General features: G+C 44.0%; 1 protein-coding gene and 1 pseudogene across 1 annotated transcript in view; both read right to left on the bottom strand.

Moving 5' to 3' along the window:
- LOC126234932 (gustatory receptor for sugar taste 64f-like) overlaps positions 1-27,155 on the bottom strand; it is a 157,693-nt gene that overhangs the window by 34,853 nt on the left and 95,685 nt on the right. The window contains exon 6 of the mRNA XM_049943672.1: positions 10,404-10,563. Coding sequence (XP_049799629.1) covers positions 10,404-10,563 — 160 coding nt within the window. The remainder of the gene's footprint in view (positions 1-10,403; positions 10,564-27,155) is intronic.
- Positions 21,799-21,976, bottom strand: LOC126237697 (U2 spliceosomal RNA; annotated as a pseudogene).

The following is a 27,155-nucleotide window of genomic DNA, read 5'->3' as shown; positions in this document are numbered from 1 at the left end:
GAGCCTTAAGTCACAATGCAAGAGCTGGAATTCCGCTAGTTCACTGTGGTGTACGGTTACATGCGTTGAGTTACCAAATATAGGGTAGCTATGATAGTGCTTTGCGTCCTACTATATACGATTTTTTCGCCTTTGCCTCTCTAAATGGTCTGGGACTTTGTTATTAGGCTAATAAAGTTATTCCTGCTGTAATATTCGGTGTTGTGTACAGATTGCTATCTCTCTTTCACTCACTCTCTCTCTCTCTCTCTCTCTCAGGTGTGAGTTGTCACTCAGTAATTCACACATTAAGCATGAAAGACACAAATACGAATAAATATTGACACGTCGTTCATCTGGTAAATAAACTAGCACACAGAATTAAAAAAAAAAGAAACAGAGGAAAGATTACCACATATGCAACAGAATGAAAAGGTAACTTAGTCTCAGACACTTATGAAGTATATAAAAGACAATTTACGTGCTGATTATTTTAGGACACTTCTTTTTCAAGCAAATGTCTTCGATTAAAGTGCATTTTTTGTCATTTTACTAAACCAAATTTTACCAATAGTGACGCGTTTTCGAGGGACGCCCAATGTGTTGGTGTTTTGAAACGCACCCTTTCAGATTACAGACTAGCTACTGAAACTAGTTTTCAGAGTTCTAAAAATAAGCTTATGTTTGTTAGGATACCTTTAAGAACACTTCTGAATATGTACAAGTACGTTACTGGATTTAAGGCTAGCTGGTTTCAGTTTTTACTTTTTCTACTGTGTTTCATTTATTTTTTCTACACAGTAAGCCGTCTTGTTTTTGGGACTGATGAAGGCCTACGGTATTAGGAAAATAGTTAGTACAACTTTTCCAGTAGGTTTCGGAGTTAAATCTTGCCAACAATTTAATCTATGCCTCACCCACAGCCCAGTTCACGCGAACGCAGCACTTTACACAGTTATAAAAGATGAAACTTCGAGGTTAACGTTCCTTGCAGTAAAGAAAAAACTGTAATCTCCAGTTCTCTCTACTAGAGGTGAATATTATCCTTTTAAACGTCATGTTCGCCTCGTGTGTTGTGAACTAAACGATCGCGGAAATCGATAGACAGTGCTTGTCGTCTTCGATAAAGCGTGTGGCTTCAAAATGATGACACGTTTGCAAGAAGTCTATTGAACTATAGGTTACACCTAGAACTCCCCGTGTGACTAGGTTACAGGACCTAGCTTGAGAGAGGTGCATAAAATCTGTTGTCGGATCAGTTCAGAACACCAGTAAAACATAAAAATTACGAAAGAGAAAATGGTGGACCTAAATTACTAATTTTTATCAGTTAATGCATATTCAAGAATTTATGTGTAGTTGATGTTGCATTGATTAATTTAAAAACTCTATACAAGAACAAATACTTTTTTGTGGACTGAAGATGCAATTAGTATATTAGATTATGTTTTGAACAGTTTACAAACGATTTGAGCGTGTAAAAAGTCTTCTTTTTATAACCATTTTTGTGTTTAATTTGTAAAGATTTCTAATGAGGTTTCTTGTGAAGCTTATGTATAAACAGTTTTATATCCAGATACACTGAAGAGCCAAAGAAACTGATTCACCTGCCTAACAACGTGTAGAGCCTCCGCGAGTACGCAGAACTGCCGCAAGACTATGTGTGTGGCATGGACTCGACTAACGTCTGAAGTAGTGTTGGAGGGAACTGACACCTTGAATCCCGCAGGGCTGTCCATAAATCCGTAAGAGTACAGGGGGTTGAAGATCTCTTCTGAACAGCACCATGCAAGGCATCACAGATATACTCAATAATGTTCATGTCTGCGGAGTTTTGTGGCCAGCGGAAGTATTTAAACTCAGAAGAGTGCTCCTGGAGCCACTCTGTAACAATTCTGGACGTGTGGGGTGTCGCATTGTCCTGCTGCAGTTGCCCAAGTCCGTCGGAATACACAATGGACATGAATGGATGCAAGTGGTCAGACAGGATGCTTATGTACGTGTCACCTGTCAGAGTCCCATGTAGACGTGTCAGGGGTCCCACATCATTCCAACTGCACACTCCCCACACCATTACAAAACCTCCACCAACTTGAACAGTCCCCTGCTGAAACTCAGGTTCCATGGATTCATGAGGTTGTCTCCATAACCGTCTAGTCCATCTTTGAAACCAGACTCGTTCGACCAGGCAACATGTATGCAGTCATCAACAGTCCAATGTCGGTGTTGACGGGCCCACCTGAGGGTAAAGCTTTGTGTGGTGCAGTCATCAAGGATACACGAGTGGGCCTTCGGCTCCGAAAGCCCATATCGATGAGTTTCGATGAATGGTTCACACGCTGACACTTGTTGATGGCCCAGCTTTGAAATCTGCAGCAGTTTGTGGAAGGGAATACGCAGGACTATACCAGTTTCTTTGGTGATTCAGTGTATATACAAATACGCTGTGGCTCTAAGACTACACACATTTAGTGAACACAATCACTATATATTTCAACAATGTCTTTTTCTTTTGAATAAAAATTTATTTACCAATCAGTTGTGCACATCAAAGTAGCGTCGACAATTACTGCACATACAGGTCTGTCCATGATTATGAAACAAGATATAGACTGAATTTACTAAAAGAAACTTATTTAAAAAGGTAGTCAAAAAGTGCCTGTTGAGCCATACATTCTATACAGTGAAGAATTGCTAGGTAACACAGGACAGGGCTTTGGTAAAAAATGTAACAAAAATAAATTATAATAACGACAGTAAAACATCTGTTACATTACCCTTCTCCAACTGTGCTTTTTGTTACTTTTTTCTTTTGTTTTATTTTTTGTTCAGGAAAATATTACTCCTAAAGCTATAAAATGGGTAATACTAACAGCTTATCCTCTTTAGATTAGGAAATGATACACTTAAAGTAGCAGCTGAGTTTTGCTGTTTGGCGCGCAAAATAACTGCTGATGGTCGAAGTAGAGAGGACGTAAAATGTAGACTGGCAAAGAAAGCGTTTCTAAAGAAGAGAAATTTGTTAACATCGAGTATAGATTCAAGTGTGAGGAAATCTTTCCTGAAAGTATTTGTGTGGAATGTAGTCTTGTATGGAAGTGAAACATGGACGACAAATAGTTTAGATAAGAAGAGAATAGAAGCTTTCGAAATGCGGTGCTACAGAAGAATGCTGAAGATTAGATGGGTAGATCACGTAACTAATGAGGAGGTACTGAATAGAATTGGGGAGATGAGGAATTTTGTGGCCCAACTTGACTAGAAGAAGGGGTCGGTTGGTAGGATATGTTATGAGGCATCAATGGATCAGCAGTTTAGTATTGAAGGGAAGCGTGGAGGGCAAAAATCTTAGAGGGAGACCTGAGCTCAGCAACTCATTTACGAGGTCTGTTCAAAAAATAAAAAAAAAAAACCATAACACTCGTAATTTCATGCCAATGGTGTGCTGGAGCGAAATACGGTTGGCATCCCTGCATACATCTGTGTTTAATGTGTAACTACCGGAAGTTTCACTGTCGTATTTCTGTTAGTTATTGTTCAGTGCTGTATTGAGTAGAACGTTGTGTCATACAGTTTGCGAATTTCGAGATGGCAGAGTTAGAGGAACAACGATTCTGCATTAAATTTTGCGTGGAACTAAAGAAAACTTTTACCGAGAAACACCAAATGATGGAGGAAGCCTATGGTGATGAGTTCTTAAACCCTACTCGGTGTTACGAATTGTTTACACGGTTTAAAAATGGCCGGACAGAAGTTCAAGATGACCTTCGTTCTGGGTGCCCTTCGACGTCTACTGACGACGCTCATGTCAGGAACGTCAACGAAATTGTGCGCGCCAATCGAAGACTGACTGTCCGAGAGGTTTAAGAAGAATCTAAGATTTCAATTAGATCATGTTATCAAATCCTGACATAACATCTTAGACTGCATCGTGTTGCCGCCAAGTTCGTCCCATGACCCATGAGTCAAGATCAGAAAGACCTTCGTCTCGCAATCAATGAAAAGCTTCTGGATCACGCAAATGAGAACGAGATGTTCCTTAAGTTTTCGCTTGGACCGTCAGTGAGAGAGCACTGCGAATTCCTGCTGCTAATAAGGCGAATACACCTTTTGTTTATTAAATATGTTTACGAGTTTAAAACAGGAGCGAGTTCAGAAATGGACAGGCACTGTGATTGCTGTGTACAGATGCGAGCTGAGTTGGTGACCCTTCGCTTACCGCTCCAGGCATGGTTGGCTTCCGTCACACAGCTTACGGCTGCTGCCAAGGGGCGGAACTGTGGGTGGTCGGACGCGGGGATGCGAGGACGTCGAGAACGATTCACATGTCCCCGATCGATCCACTGCTGTGGCCGCCCTGGGAACTGCCTGCACTTAGGTTGACCCCCTCACCCGTGGTCGATTGGGAGATCATTCCTAAGTCTGGCAGGCAGCGAAAGACTCTCCGTGGGGCCGATCGTAGGGCCTCCCCGGTTCGTTTGACGAACAGGTTTCGGGTGTTATCTGTGGCTGACGAAGTCTCTGAGCCGGATGCCGTCGTCCACCCTGTTCCAGAGGAAGCTTCTCGGCCCGCATGGTCTGGGCATATTATGCGACTGCTGGCGCATCTGATTCTCTCTCTCATTACGGCTCCTTTCGTACACAATTGTCATGCGCAGTCACTGACGTTTTGCTGTCCAGCGCCATCTGTCGGACATTTTATGAGCTATGTTTTTTTTTTGTTCTAATAAAACCCCAGGTCATTCCAAGTAGGTGTGTCAATTTTTACCTCTCTAACTACATTATTCCGTGGTTTATTAAGTTTTCAAATTTATACTGACTTTTTGATCACCCGGTATATGCTTAAATATCTTATGAAAATGCCTTTTCGTGTTGTACGTTGTTCCCACAATGGACCAGAAACTGCTTCATTATTCGCTTCGCTACAATAAATGATCTAATTGAGATCACAACACAGCAGTAATTATGTAGTCGCTACTACATTGCTGTGCGGCAGTTGTCACACTCAAAGCATTGGCAGCCTAAAGTCTTGTAGTTTCTGTCATTTCAGGGGTAAGGAGTCAAGGTAGCTAGAGGTACACAAGCAGTAGTTATAGTGCATACCCTTTGACTTGGCTGATTTCAAATGAGGTTGCAGGGTAGAAGAGAATAGAAGCTTTCGAAATGTGATGCTACAGAAGAATGCTGAAGATTAGATCACATAAGTAATGAGGAGGTATTGAATAGAATTGGGGAGAAGAGGAGTTTGTGGCACAACTTGACTAGAAGAAGGGATCGGTTGGTAGGACATGTGCTGACGCATCAAGGGATCACCAATTTAATATTGGAGGGCAGCGTGGAGGGTAAAAATCGTAGAGGAGACCTAGAGATGAATACACTAAGCAGATTCAGAGGGATGTAGGCTGCAGTACGTACTGGGAGATGAAGCAGCTTGCACAGGATAGAGTAGCATGGAGAGCTGCATCAAACCAGTCTCAGGACTGAAGACCACAACAACATATATTTACTTTCCTGTTGTGAGAATCTTGTGAGTTTTGGACCTCTTTAGCGCCTGCCTGCCTGAACTTCTCATTGGACACTGATATTAGTCTAAAAAAGAGGTACATCCATAAGTACTAGTGTCCCTCCTTATGGATTAGATTAGTGCTTGTTCCATAATCATGAATATGACACTTCGTAATGATGTGGAACGTGTCAGGTCAATAAAAGGTGTCTATACAAGATATTACATTACACAAAATATTACATGACACTTAATATTATTAATTGGGGAGGGTGGGGAAATTACCCAATTACTATATCCAAAAATTCATCTAATGAGTAGAAGGAGATGCCATTCAGAAATTCTTTTAATTTCCTTTTAAATGCTATATGGCTATCTGTCAGACTTTTGATGCTATGAGGTAAGTGACCAAAGACTTTTGTGGCAGCATAATTTACCCCCTTCTGAGCCAAAGTTAGATTTAACCTTGAGTAGCGAAGATCATCCTTTATTCTAGTGTTGTAGCCATGTACACTGCTATTACTTTTGAATTCTTTGGGATTGTTAATAATAAATTTCATAAGTGAATATATATATATTGTGAGGCTACAGTGAAGCTCCTTAGCTCTTTAAATAAGTATCTGCAGGATGATCTTGGATGAGCTCCAGCAATTATTCTGATTACACGCTTTTGTGCAATTAACACTCTTTTACTCAGTGATGGGTTATCCCAGAATATGATGCCATACGAAAGCAGAGAATGAAAACATGCGTGGCAAACTAATTTACTGAGATGTATATCGCCAAAATTTGCAGTGACCCTAATATCATAAGTAGCTGAACTCAAACGTTGCAGCAGATCGTCAGTGTGTTTTTTCCAGTTAAACCCCTCATCAATGCATACACCTAGAAATTTTGAATATTCTACCTTAGCTACCGATTTCTGATCGAAGTCTATATTTATTAATGGTGTCAATCTCAGAAGAGTGTTCCTGGAGCTACTTTGTAGCAATTTTGGACGTTTGGGGTGTCGCATTGTCCTGCTATAATTGCCCAAATCCGTCGGAATGCACAATGGACATGAATGGATGCAAGTGATTAGATAGGATGCTTACGTACGTGTCACCTGTCAGAGTCATATATAGACGTATCAGGGCTCTAATATCAGTCCACCTGCACACAATATTACAGAGCCTCCACCAGTTGTTCAAACTGACATACAGGGTCCATGGATTCATGAGGTTTGTCTCCATATCCGTACACGTCCATCCGCTCTATACAATTTGAAACGAGACTCGTCCGACCAGGCAACATGTTTCCAGCCATCAGCAATCCAATGTTGTTGTTGACGAGACCAGGCGAGGTGTAAAGCTTAGTGTCGTGCAGTCATCATGGATACGCGACTGGGCCTTCGGCTCGAATGGTTCGCACCCTGACACTTGTTGATGGCCCAGCATTGAAATCTGCAGCAGTTTGTGGAATGGTTGCACTTCTGTCACGATGAACGATTCTCTTCAAATGTCATTGGTCCCGTTCTTGCCTGATCTTTTTTCCGGACGCAACAATGTCTGAGGATTCCTGATATTCACGGTGCACTCGTGAAAAGGTCGTACGGGAAAATCCCCACTTCATCGCTACATCGGAAATGCTGTTTCCCATCGCTCATGCACCACGTTCAAACTCACTTAAATCTTGATAACCTGCCATTGTAGCAACAGTCACCCATGTAGCAACTGCGCCAGACACTTGTTGTCTTGTATAGGCGTTGCCGACTGCAGTCAACACCGACTCAAAGGAAGGCCTCGGCGCTTGTTCGTGACGTCACGTCAGCTAGGCACAGCGAACGCCAAGTCTGTTGCAGGCATACTCATAATGGTGGTGTCTCCCTCTCTGGCCGGCCGCGGTGGTCTAGCGGTTCTAGGCGCTCAGTCCGGAACCGCGCGACTGCTGCGGTCGCAGGTTCGAATCCTGCCTCGGGCATGGATGTGTGTGATGTCCTAAGGTTAGTTAGGTTTAATTAGTTCTAAGTTCTAGGGGACTGATGACCACAGATGTTAAGTCCCATAGTGCTCAGAGCCATTTGAACCATTTTTTTCTCCCTCTCTGACACAGGAAAATGTGAAACTATTGGCGGTAGTTGACCAACACACATTGTTTTGAGAGATTTCTGCAATCAATTAATTGTGCAATTCATTACACTTCTTAACAAATAGTGTACTCCTGAACTTAAATTTCCACCTGTTTTAAGGATTGACATACAAAAACAACTTCATGGTCCTGCAGCAACAGAATTCGTGCTTCTTTACCTTATTTGTAAATCTGAGGAAGTTACGTTTGTACTGCGCTGCTTTTACAAGAAACTATGAACATATTGGTGCTCTTCTTTAGGTATCTCGGTTGACTATGGGATGAGGAGCACTGAATGTTAATGAAATATCTTGCGATTGTACACGTTGGAGGAGGGGGGGTGGTGGACAGAAGAAGAGGCAAAAGAGAGATACTTGTTTTATCTAATATTTTTTTTTATCTTATAACGTTTCTCCTTTGAGTTGCAAGAGGGGAATATTTATCTTTCCTAATGTGCATGTTTAAAAAGTTTAAGCTCAGCCGTAGTTTCGATGTATGAAGCTATTTTGTTTCCTGTTTAGAATTCCTTTCGTTGAAAACGACTGTAATCTAATGACTGGCAACAGTTGGACATTTACACATGTAAATTAGTTCACATTTCCAGTGATGATGTCAAACGAAAATAAATAAATAAAAGAAACGAGTTCATTGTAAGGGGGTTGGGGTAAGTTTCGATAACAAAATGGATCAAGTAAATATAGTTACTTGAATGTAAAATTTCCGAAGCTTGCAATGGGGCAAAGCATCTTCTCATATTGATCTACGTTTCCTTCGACAGGATTCAGTAATACAGAATTATGATCTTCATTTGCAGCTTTACGATAGTAAGAAAATCTTTCATCTAAATAAAACTGCAGAATGCAAAAAAATACCAAACATTTTGTACAAAAATAAGAGATTTATAATGATAAGCAAGCTCAGGCGTTTCTGCCTGCAACAGACCTGGCGTTCGCCTTGCCTAGCTGACGTGACGTCACCAACAAGCGCCGAGGCCTTCCTTTGAGTCGCTGTTGCTGCAGTACGGTATTCTGCCTTTTTATTAATGTCTGTGTTTGAATACTCATGCCTACACCAGTTACTTTGCCGCTTCAGCATATGAATTAGGTTATTCTTGTTATTCCTACAATGTGATACCAAGATATGTCCAACATCCTTGTAAAAGTGATGTTGTTGTTGTTGTTGTGGTCTTCAGTCCTGAGACTGGTTTGATGCAGCTCTCCATGCTACTCTATCCTGTGCAAGCTTCTTCATCTGCCAGTACCTACTGCAACCTACATCCTTCTGAATCTAATTAATGTATTCGTCTCTTGGTCTCCCTCTACGATTTTTACCCTCCACACTGCCCTACAATACTAAACTGGTGATCCCTTGATGCCTCAGAACATGTCCTACCAACCGATCCCTCCTTCTAGTCAAGTTGTGCCACAAACTTATCTTCTCCCCAATCCTATTCAACACTTCCTCATTAGTTATGTGATCTACCCATCTCATCTTCAGCATTCTTCTGTAGCACCACATTTCGAAAGCTTCTATTCTCTTCTTGTCTAAACTATTTATCGTCCATGTTTCACTTCCATACATGGCTACACTCTATACAAATACTTTCAGAAACGACTTTCTGACACTTAAATCATTACTCGATGTTAACAAATTTTTCTTCTTCAGAAACGCTTTCCTTGACATTGCCAGTCTACATTTTATATCTTCTCTACTTCGACCATCATCAGTTATTACTACTTTAAGTGTCTCATTTCCTAATCTAATTCCCTCAGCATCACCCGACTTAATTCGACTACATTCCATTATCCTCGTTTTGCTTTTGTTGATGTTCATCTTATATCCTCCTTTCAAGACACTATCTATTCCGTTCAACTGCTCTTCCAAGTCCTTTGCTGTCTCTGACAGAATTACAATGTCATCGGCGAACCTCAAAGTTTTTATTTCTTCTCCATGGATTTTAATACCTACTCCGAATTTTTCTTTTGTTTACTTCACTGCCTGCTCAATATACAGAGTGAATAACATCGGGGAGAGGCAACAACCCTGTCTCACTCCCTTCCCAACCGCTGCTTCCCTTTCACGCCCCTCGACTCTTATAACTGCCATCTGGTTTCTGTACAAATTGTAAATAGCTTTTCGCTCCCTGTATTTTACCCCTGCCACCTTCAGAATTTGAAAGAGAGTATTCCAATCAACATTGTCAAAAGCTTTCTCTAATTCTTCAAATGCTAGAAAAATAGGTTTGCCTTTCCTTAATCTTTCTTCTAAGATAAGTCGTAGGGTCAGTATTGCCTCACGTGTTCCGATATTTCTACGGAATCCAAACTGATCTTCCCCGAGGTCGGCTTCTACTAGTTTTTCCAATCGTCTGTAAAGAATTCGCGTTAGTATTTTGCAGCCATGACTTATTAAACCGATAGTTCGGTAATTTTCACATCTGTCAACACCTGCTTTATTTGGGATTGGAATTATTATATTCTTCTTGAAGTCTGAGGGTATTTCGCCTGTCTCATACATCTTGCTCACCAGATGGTAGAGTTTTGTCAGGACTGGCTCTCCCAAGGCTGTCAGTAGTTTCGACTCAGGTCTTTCAGTGCTGTAACATTGAGTGTCTAAGTGATTTCCATATGAATAAATCTACTGTACCACTTCTACTGCAATTAGTTCGTTCTTTGGTCACAGCTGTCATCGAAACTATTGCGAAAACGATTAAAACCGTAACACTCAAAGCTTACGTCAAGTCATCAAAGGCTGTTTTTTTGCTGTAGACTTTTAGGTCAGTAGCTTTGATGGTAGGAGTGTTGCGTTGTCTCACCTCGACGCAGTAGCTGTCCGATGGCACCTGGAAGAGCACGGGCAGCGGGCCTTTGCTCTGGTCGTTGACCCTGGCCGCCAGGAAGAGCACGGCGATGGTGCGGCCGAACAGCACGGCGAACGACACGTAGAAGTAGACGGCGCCCCAGTGCCGCATCGGCCTGCGCAACAGGCCGCCATCACTATACTGGGACTGCACAAGCGTGGACATGATAGTGGGAGACAAGCACAATGCGACATAAACTCACCGGACAAAAGATTAGTCACCCTTGGAGAAATCATTACAAGTATCCTTTAGTACCGTGGAGTTCCGCCTCTGGAACTGCCAACGGCCTGGATTGGCTAAAGTAATGAGTCCACAGGTTTGTGCAGGTACGACGCATCCAGGTTAAACCACTGCCAGCCGTAGTGGCCGAGCGGTTCTAGGCGCTTCAGTCTGGAACCGCGCGGCCGCTACGGTCGCAGGTTCGAATCCTGCCTTGAGCTTGGGTGTGTGTGCTGTCCTTAGGTTAGTTAGGTTTAAGTAGTTCTAAGTTCTAGGGGGCTGATGACCACTGATGTTAAGTCCCATAGTGCACAGAGCCACTTGAACTACACTGCTGGCCACCGTAAATGCAACACCAAGAAAGACAAGAGGTAGCACAACAAAATTTATTTTGTGGATAACATGTTGACCAAGTATCAAATGATTACGTTTACAGACGTCTGTGACATGTGGTTCCTGCCAGAATCAGTAGCCAGAGTAGCCGCCATTGTTGGAGATCACCGCTGCCACACGTCTCGGCATTGAGTCAAAGAGACGTTGGATGTGTTCCTGGGGTACAGCAGCCCAAGCAGCTTCCACACGTTGCCAAAGGTCATCTGGTGTGGCAGCTGGGGATGTAATCTGGGTCACTCGTTGAGCAACCATGGACCACATGTTTTCTATCGGCGAAAGATCCGGAGAGCGAGCCGGCCAGGGAAGCACTTCAATCTGGTTATTGACGAAGAACCTTTGGACAATGCGTGCCACGTGTGGTCGCGCATTATCCTGTTGAAATATGGCTGTGGCCGAGCCCTGAAGGTAAGGAAGGACAACTGGCTCCAGCACCTCGGATATGTAGCGCCGGCTATTTAAAGTACCGGCAATGCGTACTAGAGGCGTGCGAGAGTAATATCCAATACCGCCCCATACCATAATATCCGGTGCAAGACCCGTGTGGCGGTGCATAATGCAGCTGTCCAGCATCCTCTCTCCACGGTGTCTCCACACTCGAATCCGACCATCGTGATGCTGCAGACAGAAGCGTGCCTCGTCAGTAAAGACAACGTCATTCCATTCTGCCGTCCACATCCGTCTGTCATCACACCATTGGCGACGGAGACGTCTGTGGTTCTGCGTCAATGGTAGACGAAGCAATGGACGTCATGCGGACACACCACTCTGCTGTAAACGGCGTCGAATGGTACGCGCAGACACTGGATGATGCGTTACAGATGCAATGTGCTGTGCTATGGTTCGGGATGTCACTGAGCGATCCGTCACTGCCATGCGCACAATTTGCCTATCAGCACGTGCAGTGCTGCACCGAGGTGAATGCGATCGACCACGTCGGTCCGTCGTACCCTCCTGCATCCAACGGTCACATATCCGCATTACAGTTGTTTGGTTTCGTCCAACACGACTAGCGATTTCTCTGTATGATAATCCACAATCTCGGTAAGCCACTATCCTTCCTCTGTCGAACTCGGATACTTGATCAAACGATGTTCGCTGTTGTCTACGAGGCATAACTGATCGTCTTGTGAAACAACCACAAGGTAAACACACGTGCCGAACGTACATTCGTCGAAATCACCAAGCCTTAAATGGCGCTATGAGGTGGCGCCACAGGCGCGCGTGATGTGCGTCTGCGCTGAAATCTCATCGCTGCAAACCCATGGTGTAAATTTCACTTGATTCGGATGCTTCCTTCAGGGTGTTGCATTTACGATGGCCAGCAGTGTATTTGTTAAACCACTCGCTGAAGATTTGACCTCGCAGTTTGTAATGGTACTTGAATTACGTAACCATTATGGTACCTCACCTGAACCTCTCGATACCAGTAATATTCTACTGTATTTCTGTTAACTACTTAACATATTCCTGAGACAACATTCAAATTTGATTTCACTTTTGATACATCGATATGTTTATATTGCAATGGTATTATTCTTATGTGTATTCTTTCTTTTGTCACTATGATCTTTGACGTACTTGTTAGTTGTTGAGTTGTTAGAGAGTCGGACCTTGGAAAAATCAAGTCTTGGACGTCATGTTGGAAAGACGCATATTATAGTTGGCTTATAAAATGTGAAGAAGATGTTTTCAAGTATGTTTTGTATTGTGAAGTGATGTTTTGTGTTTACGTGAAATTGCAATTAAAAGGATGTGTCACTTAAATTCGGAGTGCTGATTATTTTTTTACATCACCATTGTGCTAACTTTGAAAGGTTTAATCTTGAAGAATGTTTTGTGAAGCGCATCTACAAAACTTTTGACTATAGCAGAATAAAACCTAGGCCTCTTTGCATCCGAGCTTGGAATCATAACCACCTAGTTTTTCAACGATTGAGCCATGATAATACGAGACCAGCGTGGGAAACACAAAACGATGAGTGCCTAGTTTTTTCATTATTACATGAAATGACTATTAACTGTGCTCTAATGACACCTGCCACATAATATGACTGTTGTTGCCCGAAAATGCAGTATTTAGCAGCGTGAGCAACACCACAATCGTTATTAAATTCTGACCTTTGTTGTGGTAGGGTTGTTAGAAGTTCCACCAAACTGCAGGGATGCTGACTTCGGAGTTTTACCCGCTATTCCAACATGTCCCACAGGTTTTCTATGTGGTTCAAAGTCAGGCGATTCTGCAGGCCAGTCGAGATGTAATAGGATGTGGAAGTGCTCAGAAAACCAGTCACATGTTCTTACACCCAATGAACTTTGCTGTTGTTTCTCTGTGACTGTGTGAGCAATGGCGTCTGGTGAGATGCTCCAGTCCCAATGTTCAGTGCATACAGTTCCCGTCGCAACGTCCTCTCACTACCAGGTTGTGATGGGCCTTCATTCACTGCCTGCAGCAATGTCTATCGGGTTTGGAAGCGATTTTGATTCACAAGCAGCTAAAACACGGCTCCGGTCCTCTCAGTCAGGATCTTTTTCCGACCACAAGTCTGACTTCGTGTTTCCTGGTCACGTGTGCTCACCACTGCTTGTAGACACGTTGGACAATTCGTCGCAAAACACCCATAAATCCAGCATCTTCACACACCGTATGTCCATGATAACGGCCAAACGCGACTGCCCCTTTTTGCCATTCTGTTACGTCCTAACATTTATCCACATTTACGTACAACGCTTGAAACATAAATATCTCACTGGTCGCTACTGCCTTATGGTCACGTTGAGGCACTGCGCGCGTGATTGAGCACGTGACCCAGTGGCTGCACCATTTGTAAACGCTTAACGGTTTTCACCTACGTGTGAACACTAGAGTGACTAATGTTTTGTCCGATGAGGTTACATGATCATACTAATACACAAACCACCGTATCCAAGACATGACCCGTCTCTTAATTAGTGGTGGGTGTGAGGTGGTGTCTTCGTGGGAACAGCGTTCTTCGTAACACTATCCCATTCATTGCGCAAGATGGGAAATTTCTTCCCCCAAGTTTCTTTTCCAGTGCCAATGCACAGCTGTTCTCGACTGCAAGGTTATTTTCTTAGCTGTGGTCCTGTTCGTGGCGGTATGTTCATGCATTCCTCCACCCTCAGCTAGTTATAGGGGAGGGGGGGGGGGGGTCTACAGTGTAACGTCGACGCCGGAACAACATAAAGCTTGGCATTTTTCAAATATACAAATCACTGCAAAAAGATAAAACAGGCTGTTTCTTTTCTCTTTTTTCATTGGTGTTCTAACTGGTTTGATGCGGCCTGTCACGAATTACCCTCTTTCCTCAACCTTTTCGTCTCACAGTAGCACTTATACCCAATGTCCTCTACTAGTTGTTGGATATATTCCAATATCTGTATTGTCCTACAGTTTTTACCCTCTTTTGCTTGCTGAAGAGCCATGGTGATTATTCCTTGACACCTTAACACGTGACCCTGCATCCTGTCCGTTCTTTTTTCAACGTTTTCTGTATCATACTCTCTCCGCTGATACATTTCCTATCTTATCAGTCGATCACATCTCAAACACGTCGACTCTCCTCTTACCCGGTATTTCCACAGCCCAAGACTCACATATAACTCTGTGCTTCAAACGTATATTCTCAGAAATTTCTTCATATTATTATAAGAGGTGACGTTTGATACAATTAGACTTGTTACAGGAATGTCCATTTTGCCAGTGCTAGACTGGTTTTTATGAACTCTGTGCTTCTTCTGTCATGTTGTTATGCTTCCAAGGCAGCAGAATTCCTTGAGTTAGTCTACTCGTTCCTGCTGCTTCTCATTACTTTCATCTTTCTCTGGTTTGCTCTCAATTCATCTTCTGTACTCATTAGACTGTTCAGTCTACTCAACAGGTCTTCTACACTTTCACTAAGGATAGCAATGTCATCAGCAAATCTTATCACTGATGTTCTTTGTCCTTGAACTTTCATCCTACTTCTGAATCTTTCTTTCATTTACGTTAAGATTTCTTCGATATATACATTGAAAGTAGAAGTAGTGGCTTAAAGCGGGTTCTGGTGCACTTTTGATGTCAAATAGATATGCTAATTAAGTAAATTGATCAATTAGACCACCTCTCCCTCTCCACCACCCTTAACCTGTTGTTCTGCTAAGTGGTTTAAGACACCATGGGGATTGATTTATGAACCAATGGGGATAATCTGATCTTCCGAGAAACCTTCAGCCTTCCTCTTCCACCTCCTCGTCCCCCACCCCTCTGGCAAAAAGGACACTTTTCTTTGTCACCTTTCTCCAGTTCAGTTCTGAGCCTCTTTTCCTCCTCCTGGGAATGCCGAGACAGCATGTATCATATTTAGCGGTTAACTGCCCCTTGATATACAGTGTGTACAAAAAAATGTGTCGAATACTTTGAGGGGTGGTAGTACTCACCGAAACAAGAAAAATAAGTTCAATAAACGTGGGTCCAGAAAAACATATTTTCCAAGATAAACAAGTGTTTTTAGGAAGGGCTGTGCGATGATTGATTGCGGATATTAGTACATTCGTTGCTTTAGTGCTCCATCAAGTGTCCGGCAGGGTATTGTGATGTCTTACGCACAGTACTCCACCTTTCATTAGGTTGTCTGCAGTCAGTTGTGTGGTTGAGTCGTGTTGTCAGCTACATTAGTTCTCGTCATGTTTGCGTGCCTTATTGTTTAGTACTGTCAAAAAATGTTCAAATGTGCGTGAAATCGTATGGGACTTAACTGCTAAGGTCATCAGTCCCTAAGCTTACACATTACTTAACCTAAATTATCCTAAGGACAAACACACACACCCATGCCCGAGGGAGGACTCGAACCTCTGCCGAGACCGTAGTACTGTCAATCCTTGGTATGTGTCATGGTGTTTTATCTTCTTCCGAATGTGGATCCACTCACGTTTTTACTGTTATTGCTCTGGTTGTATGTACAAATGGTGTAGTACATTTATATTTTCTCTCTTTCACCACTCGGAAGCCTGTTACTCAACAAGTGAAATAGTGGGTATGATGGTCTGTTATGGTTTAGCAAATGGACGTAGCCTGTGCCATCTACACTGAAAAATATCCATAGCACAGAGTGCCCTCTGACCACCGCTGATTCTCAATCAATGTGTGGGCAGGCATAGTTGTCAGTAGATTAACTGAGGTGTATTATCTGGACTTCCTCATTAATGTATTGCCTATCTTGCTGGAGGCTGTTGCTATTGCAGCAACCAGTGAAAATGTGGTTCATGCATGATGGCGCACCAACACACTTGCGTCACAATATGCATGAACATCTGAGGCAAACATTTCAGGACTGCTGTATTGGTTGGGGGGGGGGGGGGGGGGTTAGGGAGCTGGCACAATTTGGCCTGCTAATTCCCCAGACCTCAATTCCCTAGACTTTTAGTTGTTGGGACACTTGAAGGAATTGATCTACACCACACCAATCAGTGCTGTGTGGACACTGCAGGGTCACATCTTCAATGTATTGCAACAGGTACAACAACAGCCAGATATACTTCAAAGGGTGCATCATTCATTACATCAAAGAGCAGAGGGGTGCATTGTCATGAATGGACATCACGTTGAACACCTCCTGTAAATACATGTTTATCGCAGAAAGTATGCATTTCCAGACACATGTTTACTGGAGTTATTTTTCTCGTTTCAATGAGTGCTACCAACTCTCAAAGTATTCGACACTTTTTTTTGAACACCCTGTAGATGTCAGTTTGCTGCACAGTTTCCCCCACTCTATTTGAATAAGCCCCATCTTAATACCTCACTATACATTCTAAATTTCCACTATAACTCTAAGGTCGTTGTCAGCTTCTATCCAAACATTAACACACATAGACCCATTTGTGGTTAAATTATGTGTACTGGTGAACAGTAACATCGTTTCGACAGCGCGACACTACATAGTCGCTGTCTACCAATCCTGCAAGACCACGTCTGTTCGTGTGACAAGACTGACCATTGACACAAAAGCATCATGGGGATGCTGTTAGTATTGTATAGGTTGGCATATTCTATTCGAATATGTGACAGAAGAAAAAGTCCCTGGAAAAGTCAACGTATTTTCCCCAGGAACATAAAGGGTAGATTAGGGTATGTCTGGAAGTATGTAGGCAATTTTTTACTCGATCAGCGTGTAAGTCAAGGATGGATGGTAATCGATAATATTGGTGCGATGTACCCTCCACCATCAACTGTACAGTCAATTGCAGTGTATTTATTTTAGATATGGGATGTTTGTAGATGATGGATTTCTCTGCAAGCAGGTGGGAAAACCTGTGGTGGAGTTGGTAGTTGTCTTGAACTTAACTAAATCTATTGAACATTAATAGGAGTAGAAGTCCTGTACACTGTCATCGGAAGTGTTAACTGCCATAAAATGTCTAGCAATACGCATCTGGAGTGAGCTGAAGTACAATGCATATGTTGGGTTCAAATTAATTTGCTGGAATCTTAAGGAAGGCAACCCAAGCACTAAGCACTGATAAGTCGTGAGCTAAAGCAGAAGAGTATGTGAGGCTCAAATTCAGCTGCATGGATTTTTAATGGGGCTGTGATCTGCTCAATACGACGTGATGGTGTAGGAGGCAAGTGACCACAAATCCCGTCGATATGTCACCCAGAGACTATTGCACTAAAATTTGGATCGAGGTGTAAGAGGTACTAAGAAGACTGCTGTTGCTAGAGGAAACACTGACATTAATCTGGTCTGGCTTTTAGTTGTTGGTTAATTGGCTCTCGATGTACGATAGTTAGATGAGTATGGCGTTTCCTTCTAAATAAATAACTAGCACTACGTATGTGCATACTACCCGTGTTGATATACCCTGTGGCCGAGCGGTTCTAGACGCTTCAGTCCGGAACCGCGCTGCTGCTACGGTCGCAGTTTCGAATCCTGCCTCGGGCATGGGTGCGTGTGATGTCCTTAGGTTAGTTAGGTTTAAGTAGTTCTAAGTCTAGGGGACTGATGAGCTCAAACGTTAAGCCCCATAGTGCTTAGAGCCATTTGAACCATTTGATACACTCTGCTCTAGACGGAATACGGTATCGTGGTCTCCCACTATCAACCAGCACGTGAGCAATGCTGTGATTAAGTCCCGAATCTTCCGCTACTCTTGCAGTAGCTATGAATTATGCGGTGGAGATGTGAGGCTGCTGCACCAATGTAAATGATTCAATGGATAGTGTATTGGAAACTCTGTGATACTGTTATATTCGTACTATGGATGAATTCTCCATTTGAAAAAAGGTGACATATTTCTCACGAAACACTATGCTGTCGTATTTCTAGCGTAGTAAACGTAGAAATACTATAAAGGAGATTAAGATACTTACAGGGTGATATTTATAGACAATAATTCGATGATGTTGAGTTGTAGCTGCTATGCTTCTGAATTTCTTTGTGCATGTCACGTATAATCTGCATGGCTGTGAATTTCATTAGCGTGCTATTTTTCTCATCGTGATAGCTCTCTATCTAGTCAGTGACCTGTGGAGGTCTTCTAACTAATGGCACAGTGGTACCAGAACGTGATGGGATGTGTGACTTGGCGGGTAACTCTTACTCAGGTGGATTCAAATGCTATACACAGAAGACTGGAAGATTCGTGCGAATATAGCAAGTAAGCGAAATTTTGATGAAAAGGTGAGCTCTATACCGCTTCTTTCAAGTGTTGTGGGCAAACACATTACAGCCTCTCGCATACATCTCATGAAGTGACTGCAGTGAGAAATTAGGGGCTAATACGAAGGTTTTTACTAAGAGACAATCAGCAGCAGAAATAAATAAGAGACAGCATTCTTCTGTGAGTTTTGCATGTCGATAAACGGATAGACTGACATCTTTATAAAAAATGGTTCAAATGGCTCGGAGCACTATTGGACTTAACTTCTGAGGTCATCAGTTCCCTAGAACTTAGAACTACTTAAGCCTAACTAACCTAAGGACATCACACACATCCATGTCCGAGGCAGGATTCGAACCTGCGACCGTAGCGGTCGCGCGGTTCCAGACTGTAGCGCCTAGAACCGCTCGGCCACCCCGGCCGACTGACATCTTAACAGGTAAACTAAATGTGCATCTACATCTATATGCATACCTCGCAAACCATCATAGGGTGCTTGGCGATGGGTATCCAGTACCACTACTAGTCATTTGCTTTCCTATTCCACTCGCAAATAAAGCGAGGAAAAAAAAAGATTATCTACATTCTTCCATATGAGCGTTAATTTCTCGCATCTTATGTTCATGCGAGTCGTATGATGACAGCAGTAAAATCCTGCTGCAGTCAGCTTCAAATGCCGGTTCCCAATAGTCTTTTGGATAGTGTGTTCCGACTCCAGGAAAGAAATTATTCACCATGCAAAGGAGCTCTGATGTTCAATGTAACTAATTAGTCAATCAGTTTGATAGCAATGACGTGCCGCAGGGCGGTTGGAAGCGAAGGTGAGAGTGCCACGGATATGATTCGCGAGTTGGAGTGATAATCAGGAGTTTTTTTTTTTTGTGGTTGTTGTGGCGAGATCTTTTAACGAAATTTTAGTCTCCCACCAGCTCAGGGAGAGATGGCCACCGTAATAAAATCAGCTATGTTGCAGAATTTATAAAGTATTCGTTGTTGTTGTGGTCTTGAGTCAGACTGGTTTGATGCAGCTCTCCATGATACCCTATCCTGTGCAAGCTTCTTCATCTCCCAGTACTTACTGCAACCCACGTCCTTCTGAATCTGCTTAGTGTGTTCATCTCTTGGTCACCCTCTACGATTTTTACCCTCCACGCTGCCCTCCAATACTAAATTTGTGATCCCTTGATGCCTCAGAACATGTCCTACCAACCGATCCCTTCTTCTAGTCAAGTTGTGCCACAAACTCCTCTTCTCCCCAATCCAATTCAATACCTCCTCATTAGTTATGTGATCTACCCATCTCATCTTCAGCATTCTTCTGTAGCACCACATTTCGAAAGCTTCTATTCTCTTCTTGTCCAAACTATTTATCGTCCATGTTTCACTTCCATACATGGCTACACTCCATACAAATACTTTCAGAAACGACTTCCTGACACGTAAATCTATACTCGATGTTAACAAATTTCTCTTCATCAGAAACGCTTTCCTTGCCATTGCCAGTCTACATTTTATATCTTCTCTACTTCGACCATCATCAGTTATGTTGCTCCCCAAATAGCAAAACTCCTTTACTATTTTGAGTGTCTCATTTCCTAATCTAATTCCCTCAGCATCACCCGACTTAATTCGACTACATTCCATTGTCCTCGTTTTGCTTTTGTTGATGTTCATCTTATATCCTCCTTTCAAAATGGTTCAAATGGCTCTGAGCACTATGGGACTCAACTGCTGAGGTTATTAGTCCCCTAGAACTTAGAACTAGTTAAACCTAACTAACCTAAGGACATCACAAACATCCATGCCCGAGGCAGGATTCGAACCTGCGACCGTAGCGGTCTTGCGGTTCCAGACTGCAGCGCCTTTAACCGCACGGCCACTTCGGCCGGCTCCTCCTTTCAAGACACCATCCATTCCGTTCAACTGCTCTTCCAAGTCCTTTGCTGTCTCTGATAGAATTACAATGTCATCGGCGAACCTCAAAGTTTTTATTTCTTCTCCATGGATTTTAATACCTACTCCGAATTTTTCTTTTGTTTCCTTTACTGCTTGCTCAATATATAGATCGAATAACATCGGGGAGAGGCTACAACCCTGTCTCACTCCCTTCCCAACCACTGCTTCCCTTTCATGTCCCTCGACTCTTATAACTGCCATCTGGTTTCTGTACAAATTGTAAATAGCCTTTCACTCCCTGTATTTTACCCCTGCCACCTTTAGAATTTGAAAGAGAGTATTCCAGTCAACATTGTCAAAAGCTTTCTCTAAGTCTACAAATGCTAGAAACGTAGGTTTGCCTTTCCTTAATCTTTCTTCTAAGATAAGTCGTAAGGTCAGTATTGCCTCACGTGTTCCAATATTTCTACGGAATCCAAACTGATCTTCCCCGAGGTCGGTTTCTACCAGTTTTCCCATTCGTCTGTAAAGAATTCGTGTTAGTATTTTGCAGTTGTGACTTATTAAACTGATAGTTCGGTAATTTTCACATCTGTCAACACCAGCTTTCTTTGGGATTGGAATTATTATATTCTTCTCGAAGTCTGAGGGTATTTCATCTGTCTCACACATCTTGCTCACCAGATGGTAGAGTTTTGTCAGGACTGGCTCTCCCAAGGCCGTCAGTAGTTCCAATGGAATGTTGTCTACTCCCGGGGCCTTGTTTCGACTCAGGTCTTTCAGTGCTCCGTCAAACTCTTCACGCAGTATCGTATCTCCCATTTCATCTTCATCTACATCCTCTTCCATTTCCATAATATTGTGCTCAAGTACATCGCCCTTGTATAGACCCTCTATATACTCCTTCCACCTTTCTGCTTTCCCTTCTTTGCTTAGAACTGGGTTTCGATCTGAGCTCTTGATATTCATACAAGTGGTTCTCTTTTCTCCAAAGGTCTCTCTAATTTTCCCGTAGGCAGTATCGATCTTACCCCTTGTGAGATAAGCCTCTACATCCTTCCATTTGTCCTCTAGCCATCCCAGCTTAGCCATTTTGCACTTCGTATTCGTAGTATTAACTTACAACTCCTCTGTGCTGCTATTTGGCTACCTTAAGAGACTTCGTAGATGATGAAGCATTTGACTACGTTAAGAGAGTTCGAAAGTGACAAGGCATCCTGTGACAGAGCTAGAGCATGCTCTTAGGACTCCATCATGAGCCAAAAATGAGTTTAACATTGTAGTCGTGTGATGCAGAACGTAACAGGTATTAAGCTGATAAGAACAGATTTTTTTATTGGATAAGAAAATAGAAAAAATATAGCCTATGCCATAATCTAGTGCAGGTTTTTCACGCTAAGAATGTTCTGGGATAACCACAAGCGCCGGAACGAAGAAGAAGAACGCAACACCAGAGAAGCGGAAAGGATACACGGAGTGTTAGCGCGGCCTAGTAGAAAGTGCTACGAGAACAGTTGTTAGTCATCCACAAACTGTGTGAAAGACTTGCCTGAACACTGCGTATATCACAGGACTCTGGTTTATATTGCCTGTCGCCCACTGCTTGTGACACTTGTCCTAAATCCAAAGTTAAGTATTGTCAGTCTGTTTTATCGAAATAAAATTACTAATGCTATTTGCTTGAATTGTTGTATAGCATTCCGAGAATGCAGCATCCCTTAGGCACCCTATACGAGACGAGTGGGCAAGACCCAACAGAGAACAATACTATAGCGATGTGAAAGCCTTTGTACGCTCTGATTTCTTCTCTTTTCGAAAATAACTACACTACCGGCCATTAAAATTGCTACACCAAGAAGAAATGCAGATGATAAACGGGTATTCATTGGACAAATATATTATACTAGAACTGACATATGATTACCTTTTCACGCAATTTGGGTGCATAGATCCTGAGAAATCAGTACCCAGAACAACCACCTCTGGTCGTAATAACGGCCTTGATACGCCTGGCAAGAGTAGTGACTGGCGTATTCTGACGAACCAGTTGCTCGGCCACCATTGACCAGACGTTTTCAATTGGTGAGAGATCTGGAGAATGTGCTGGCCACGGCAGCAGTCGAACATTTTCTGTATCCAGAAAGGACCGTACAGGACCTGCAACATGCGGTCGTGCATTATCCAGCTGAAATGTAGGGTTTCGCAGAGATCGGATGAAGGGTAGAGCGACGGGTCGTAACACATCTGAATGTAACGTCCACTGTTCAAAGTGCCGTCAATGAGAACAAGAGGTGACCGAGACGTGTAACCAGTGGCACCCCATACCATCACGCCGGGTGATACGCCAGTATGGCGATGACGAATACACGCTTCCAATGTGTGTTCACCGCGATGTCGCCAAAGACGGATGCGACCATCATGATGCTGTAAACAGAACCTGGATTCATCCGAAAAAACGACGTTTTGCCATTCGTGCGTCCAGGTTCGTCGTTGAATACATCATCGCAGGCGCTCCTATCTGTGATGCAGCGCCGGCCGGAATGGCCGTGCGGTTCTAGGCGCTACAGTCTGGAACCGAGCGACCGCTACGGTCGCAGGTTCGAATCCTGCCTCGGGCATGGATGTGTGTGATGTCCTTAGGTTAGTTAGGTTTAATTAGTTCTAAGTTCTAGGCGACTGATGAGCTCAGAAGTTAAGTCGCATAGTGCTCAGAGCCATTTGAACCATTTGTGATGCAGCGTCAAGGGTAACCGCAGGCATGGTCTCCGAGCTGACAGTCCATGCTGCTGCAAACGTCATCGAACTGTTCGTGCAGATGGTTGTTGTCTTGCAAACGTCCCAATCTGTTGACTCAGGGATCGAGACGTGGCTGCACAATCCGTTACAGCCATGCGGATAAGATGCCTGTAATGTCGACTGCTAGTGGTACGAGGCCGTTGGGATCCAGCACGGCGTTCCGTGTTATCCTCCTGAACCCACCGATTCCATATTCTGCTAACAGTCATTTAATCTCGACCAACGCGAACAGCAATGTCGCGATACGATGAACCGCAATCGCGATGGGTTACAATCCGACCTTTATCAAAGTCGGAAACGTGATGGTACGCATTTCTCCTCCTTACACGAGGCATCACAACAACGTTTCACCAGGCAACGGCGGTCAGCTGCTGTTTGTCTATGAGAAATCGGTTGGAAATTTTCCTCATGTCAGCACATTGTAGGTATCGCCACCGGCGCCAACCTTGTGTGAATGCTCTGAAAAGCTAATCATTTGCATATCACAGCATCTTCTTCCTGTCGGTTAAATTTCGCGTCTGTAGCACGTCATCTTCGTGGTGTAGCAATTTTAATGGCCAGTAGTGTAGTATAAAAGGGAGGACTCCGCATTTTGCATGAGAAATTAGAGGGTAAAGTGGATTTTTTCAAACTGGGGAGATTCTGTGTCAGGGGTGGGATTTCAATTAGAACTGTACGTTCAAGCCGCACTTGCTTGTCTTGCAGTGCGCCACGGCCAGTGGAGAACTGGTCATGAGGCTTCGGCCGACCGGAAGCTGTGGCTTACCGCAGCCTCGCATGACCGACGGGTACAAAGAAATGGTCCGGCTAGTCAGCTCTTGCCCGCAACTGTGGGGGCAGTTCCCGATGGCAGTGCTTGCCGCACCATCTGGATGGCTGAATAGCAGTGTGCGATTTGCAGGGGGGGGGGGGGGATGGAGGGGATTTCCCCCCCTCTGCATCAGACCATCCCCTCCTCTGGTTTAAGTTTATGCATCCCAACCTGGGATGTAAAACTTTACATATAATTTAAATTTGTGGAGCCGAACACTGAAAGTTTTTAATAAGTCTTACTATTAATACTATTAATATGTTTCCGTTTTCTATCATCAGAATAAGTACAGTTTTTCACAAATGTGCCTCTACTTTTTGAATTCCCCTCGTATACCTGTATGTAGATGATTTTGTAAATAAGCTTTACCTATAATGTACTTTTAAAGATATAACAAGGGATGGCTTTTGTGATAGTGCATACGCGTGAATAGTGAGTTTCGGCAGTAACATATATTTATAAATAGCTGTTTAACCATGCGTAACGCCACGGTCCAAGCTAGTAACATACACTCCTGGAAATGGAAAAAAGAACACATTGACACCGGTGTGTCAGACCCACCATACTTGCTCCGGACACTGCGAGAGGGCTGTACAAGCAATGATCACACGCACGGCACAGCGGACACACCAGGAACCGCGGTGTTGGCCGTCGAATGGCGCTAGCTGCGCAGCATTTGTGCACCGCCGCCGTCAGTGTCAGCCAGTTTGCCGTGGCATACGGAGCTCCATCGCAGTCTTTAACACTGGTAGCATGCCGCGACAGCGTGGACGTGAACCGTATGTGCAGTTGACGGACTTTGAGCGAGGGCGTATAGTGGGCATGCGGGAGGCCGGGTGGACGTACCGCCGAATTGCTCAACACGTGGGGCGTGAGGTCTCCACAGTACATCGATGTTGTCGCCAGTGGTCGGCGGAAGGTGCACGTGCCCGTCGACCTGGGACCGGACCGCAGCGACGCACGGATGCACGCCAAGACCGTAGGATCCTACGCAGTGCCGTAGGGGACCGCACCGCCACTTCCCAGCAAATTAGGGACACTGTTGCTCCTGGGGTATCGGCGAGGACCATTCGCAGCCGTCTCCATGAAGCTGGGCTACGGTCCCGCACACAGAGAGGCCGTCTTCCGCTCACGCCCCAACATCGTGCAGCCCGCCTCCAGTGGTGTCGCGACAGGCGTGAATGGAGGGACGAATGGAGACGTGTCGTCTTCAGCGATGAGAGTCGCTTCTGCCTTGGTGCCAATGATGGTCGTATGCGTGTTTGGCGCCGTGCAGGTGAGCGCCACAATCAGGACTGCATACGACCGAGGCACACAGGGCCAACACCCGGCATCATGGTGTGGGGAGCGATCTCCTACACTGGCCGTACACCACTGGTGATCGTCGAGAGGACACTGAATAGTGCACGGTACATCCAAACCGTCATCGAACCCATCGTTCTACCATTCCTAGACCGGCAAGGGAACTTGCTGTTCCAACAGGACAATGCACGTCCGCATGTATCCCGTGCCACCCAACGTGCTCTAGAAGGTGTAAGTCAACTACCCTGGCCAGCAAGATCTCCGGATCTGTCCCCCATTGAGCATGTTTGGGACTGGATGAAGCGTCGTCTCACGCGGTCTGCACGTCCAGCACGAACGCTGGTCCAACTGAGGCGCCAGGTGGAAATGGCATGGCAAGCCGTTCCACAGGACTACATCCAGCATCTCTACGATCGTCTCCATGGGAGAATAGCAGCCTGCATTGCTGCGAAAGGTGGATATACACTGTACTAGTGCCGACATTGTGCATGCTCTGTTGCCTGTGTCTATGTGCCTGTGGTTCTGTCAGTGTGATCATGTGATGTATCTGACCCCAGGAATGTGTCAATAAAGTTTCCCCTTCCTGGGACAATGAATTCACGGTGTTCTTATTTCAATTTCCAGGAGTCTATATAATTCTACTAACCCCCTAAGACATCCTCCCCACTGGTAAAAGCACAAATCGCACCCTGCTGAATAGCGAACTAAACAGTATACTGTAGAGCGTCTTCAGAAGCACACACATGTGTTGTGTGTATTCTTTGATTTTTATGTGGAAATTTGATAAGATTCAAGATGGCGAGTGTTTGCGCTGGTCGATTATTGAACCCACGTAAACTGATTGGTCCTCTGCTGGCCGGCTAAGGTGACGATCTCTCTGGCCTCTGAGTCCTGGTACTGCTGGTGTGTGGATACTGGGAGACGGGGGCACAACTGCCGGTGTGACTGACGCATGTGCGGGACTCTAGTCCTCTCCCAGCTGGCACGGCCATGGGTCCCGGCACTCCCGACACTCCTGTAGTCGGCAGATGGAGCATGCTTCGCGAGCACAACTGTGTATGATCGGAAGGTTTTTTGTGGCCAGATATGTTTAGCATAAGGTGGAAACTTTGTGATGACGGTGAATCGAGCAGGCTGTGGAGGAGAGTGCTTGTGTTCTCAATCGTCTGAGCAGACACGACCTCGGACAAATTCAGTGCTATGCTCTATTTGTGGCGGAAATGTAATTACTTGTTTTGCAAAATGTATGTGTGTGATTCTCAAATGTGAAGAGCTTACGTACGTTTTAGTACGAAGAAGAATTATTATAAGATAGTGGTGAATGTTTTAGGCGATATATTTGACTCCCATAAATTGTTAAGCAATTAATGTGACAGTGTAGTGCAAAAGGACTATTTCCCACCATTTTCAATATCGCAATTGTGCCAGCTCCCTCTTTGTCATGTGATGTCATAAGAGAGGGCTATTATTCCTGCCCAACTAAAGAGTACCACAGTCCATTATTTCCCACCAATTTAATTAATTAAATTTATTAATGTTGAAATAAAAAAAAACATATTCCCAGAATTTACCGCCCATTTTGTGTTCATGAGATCCTCCCAGTCCAGCAGCTCAATGTAGTCTGAGCGTTT

The sequence above is a fragment of the Schistocerca nitens genome, chromosome 2 (assembly GCF_023898315.1).
Source record: "Schistocerca nitens isolate TAMUIC-IGC-003100 chromosome 2, iqSchNite1.1, whole genome shotgun sequence".
In the NCBI taxonomy this organism is placed as follows: Eukaryota; Metazoa; Arthropoda; class Insecta; order Orthoptera; family Acrididae; genus Schistocerca; species Schistocerca nitens.
Note: the sequence above shows the minus strand (reverse complement) of the source record. Positions and strands in the feature narration are given on the sequence as shown.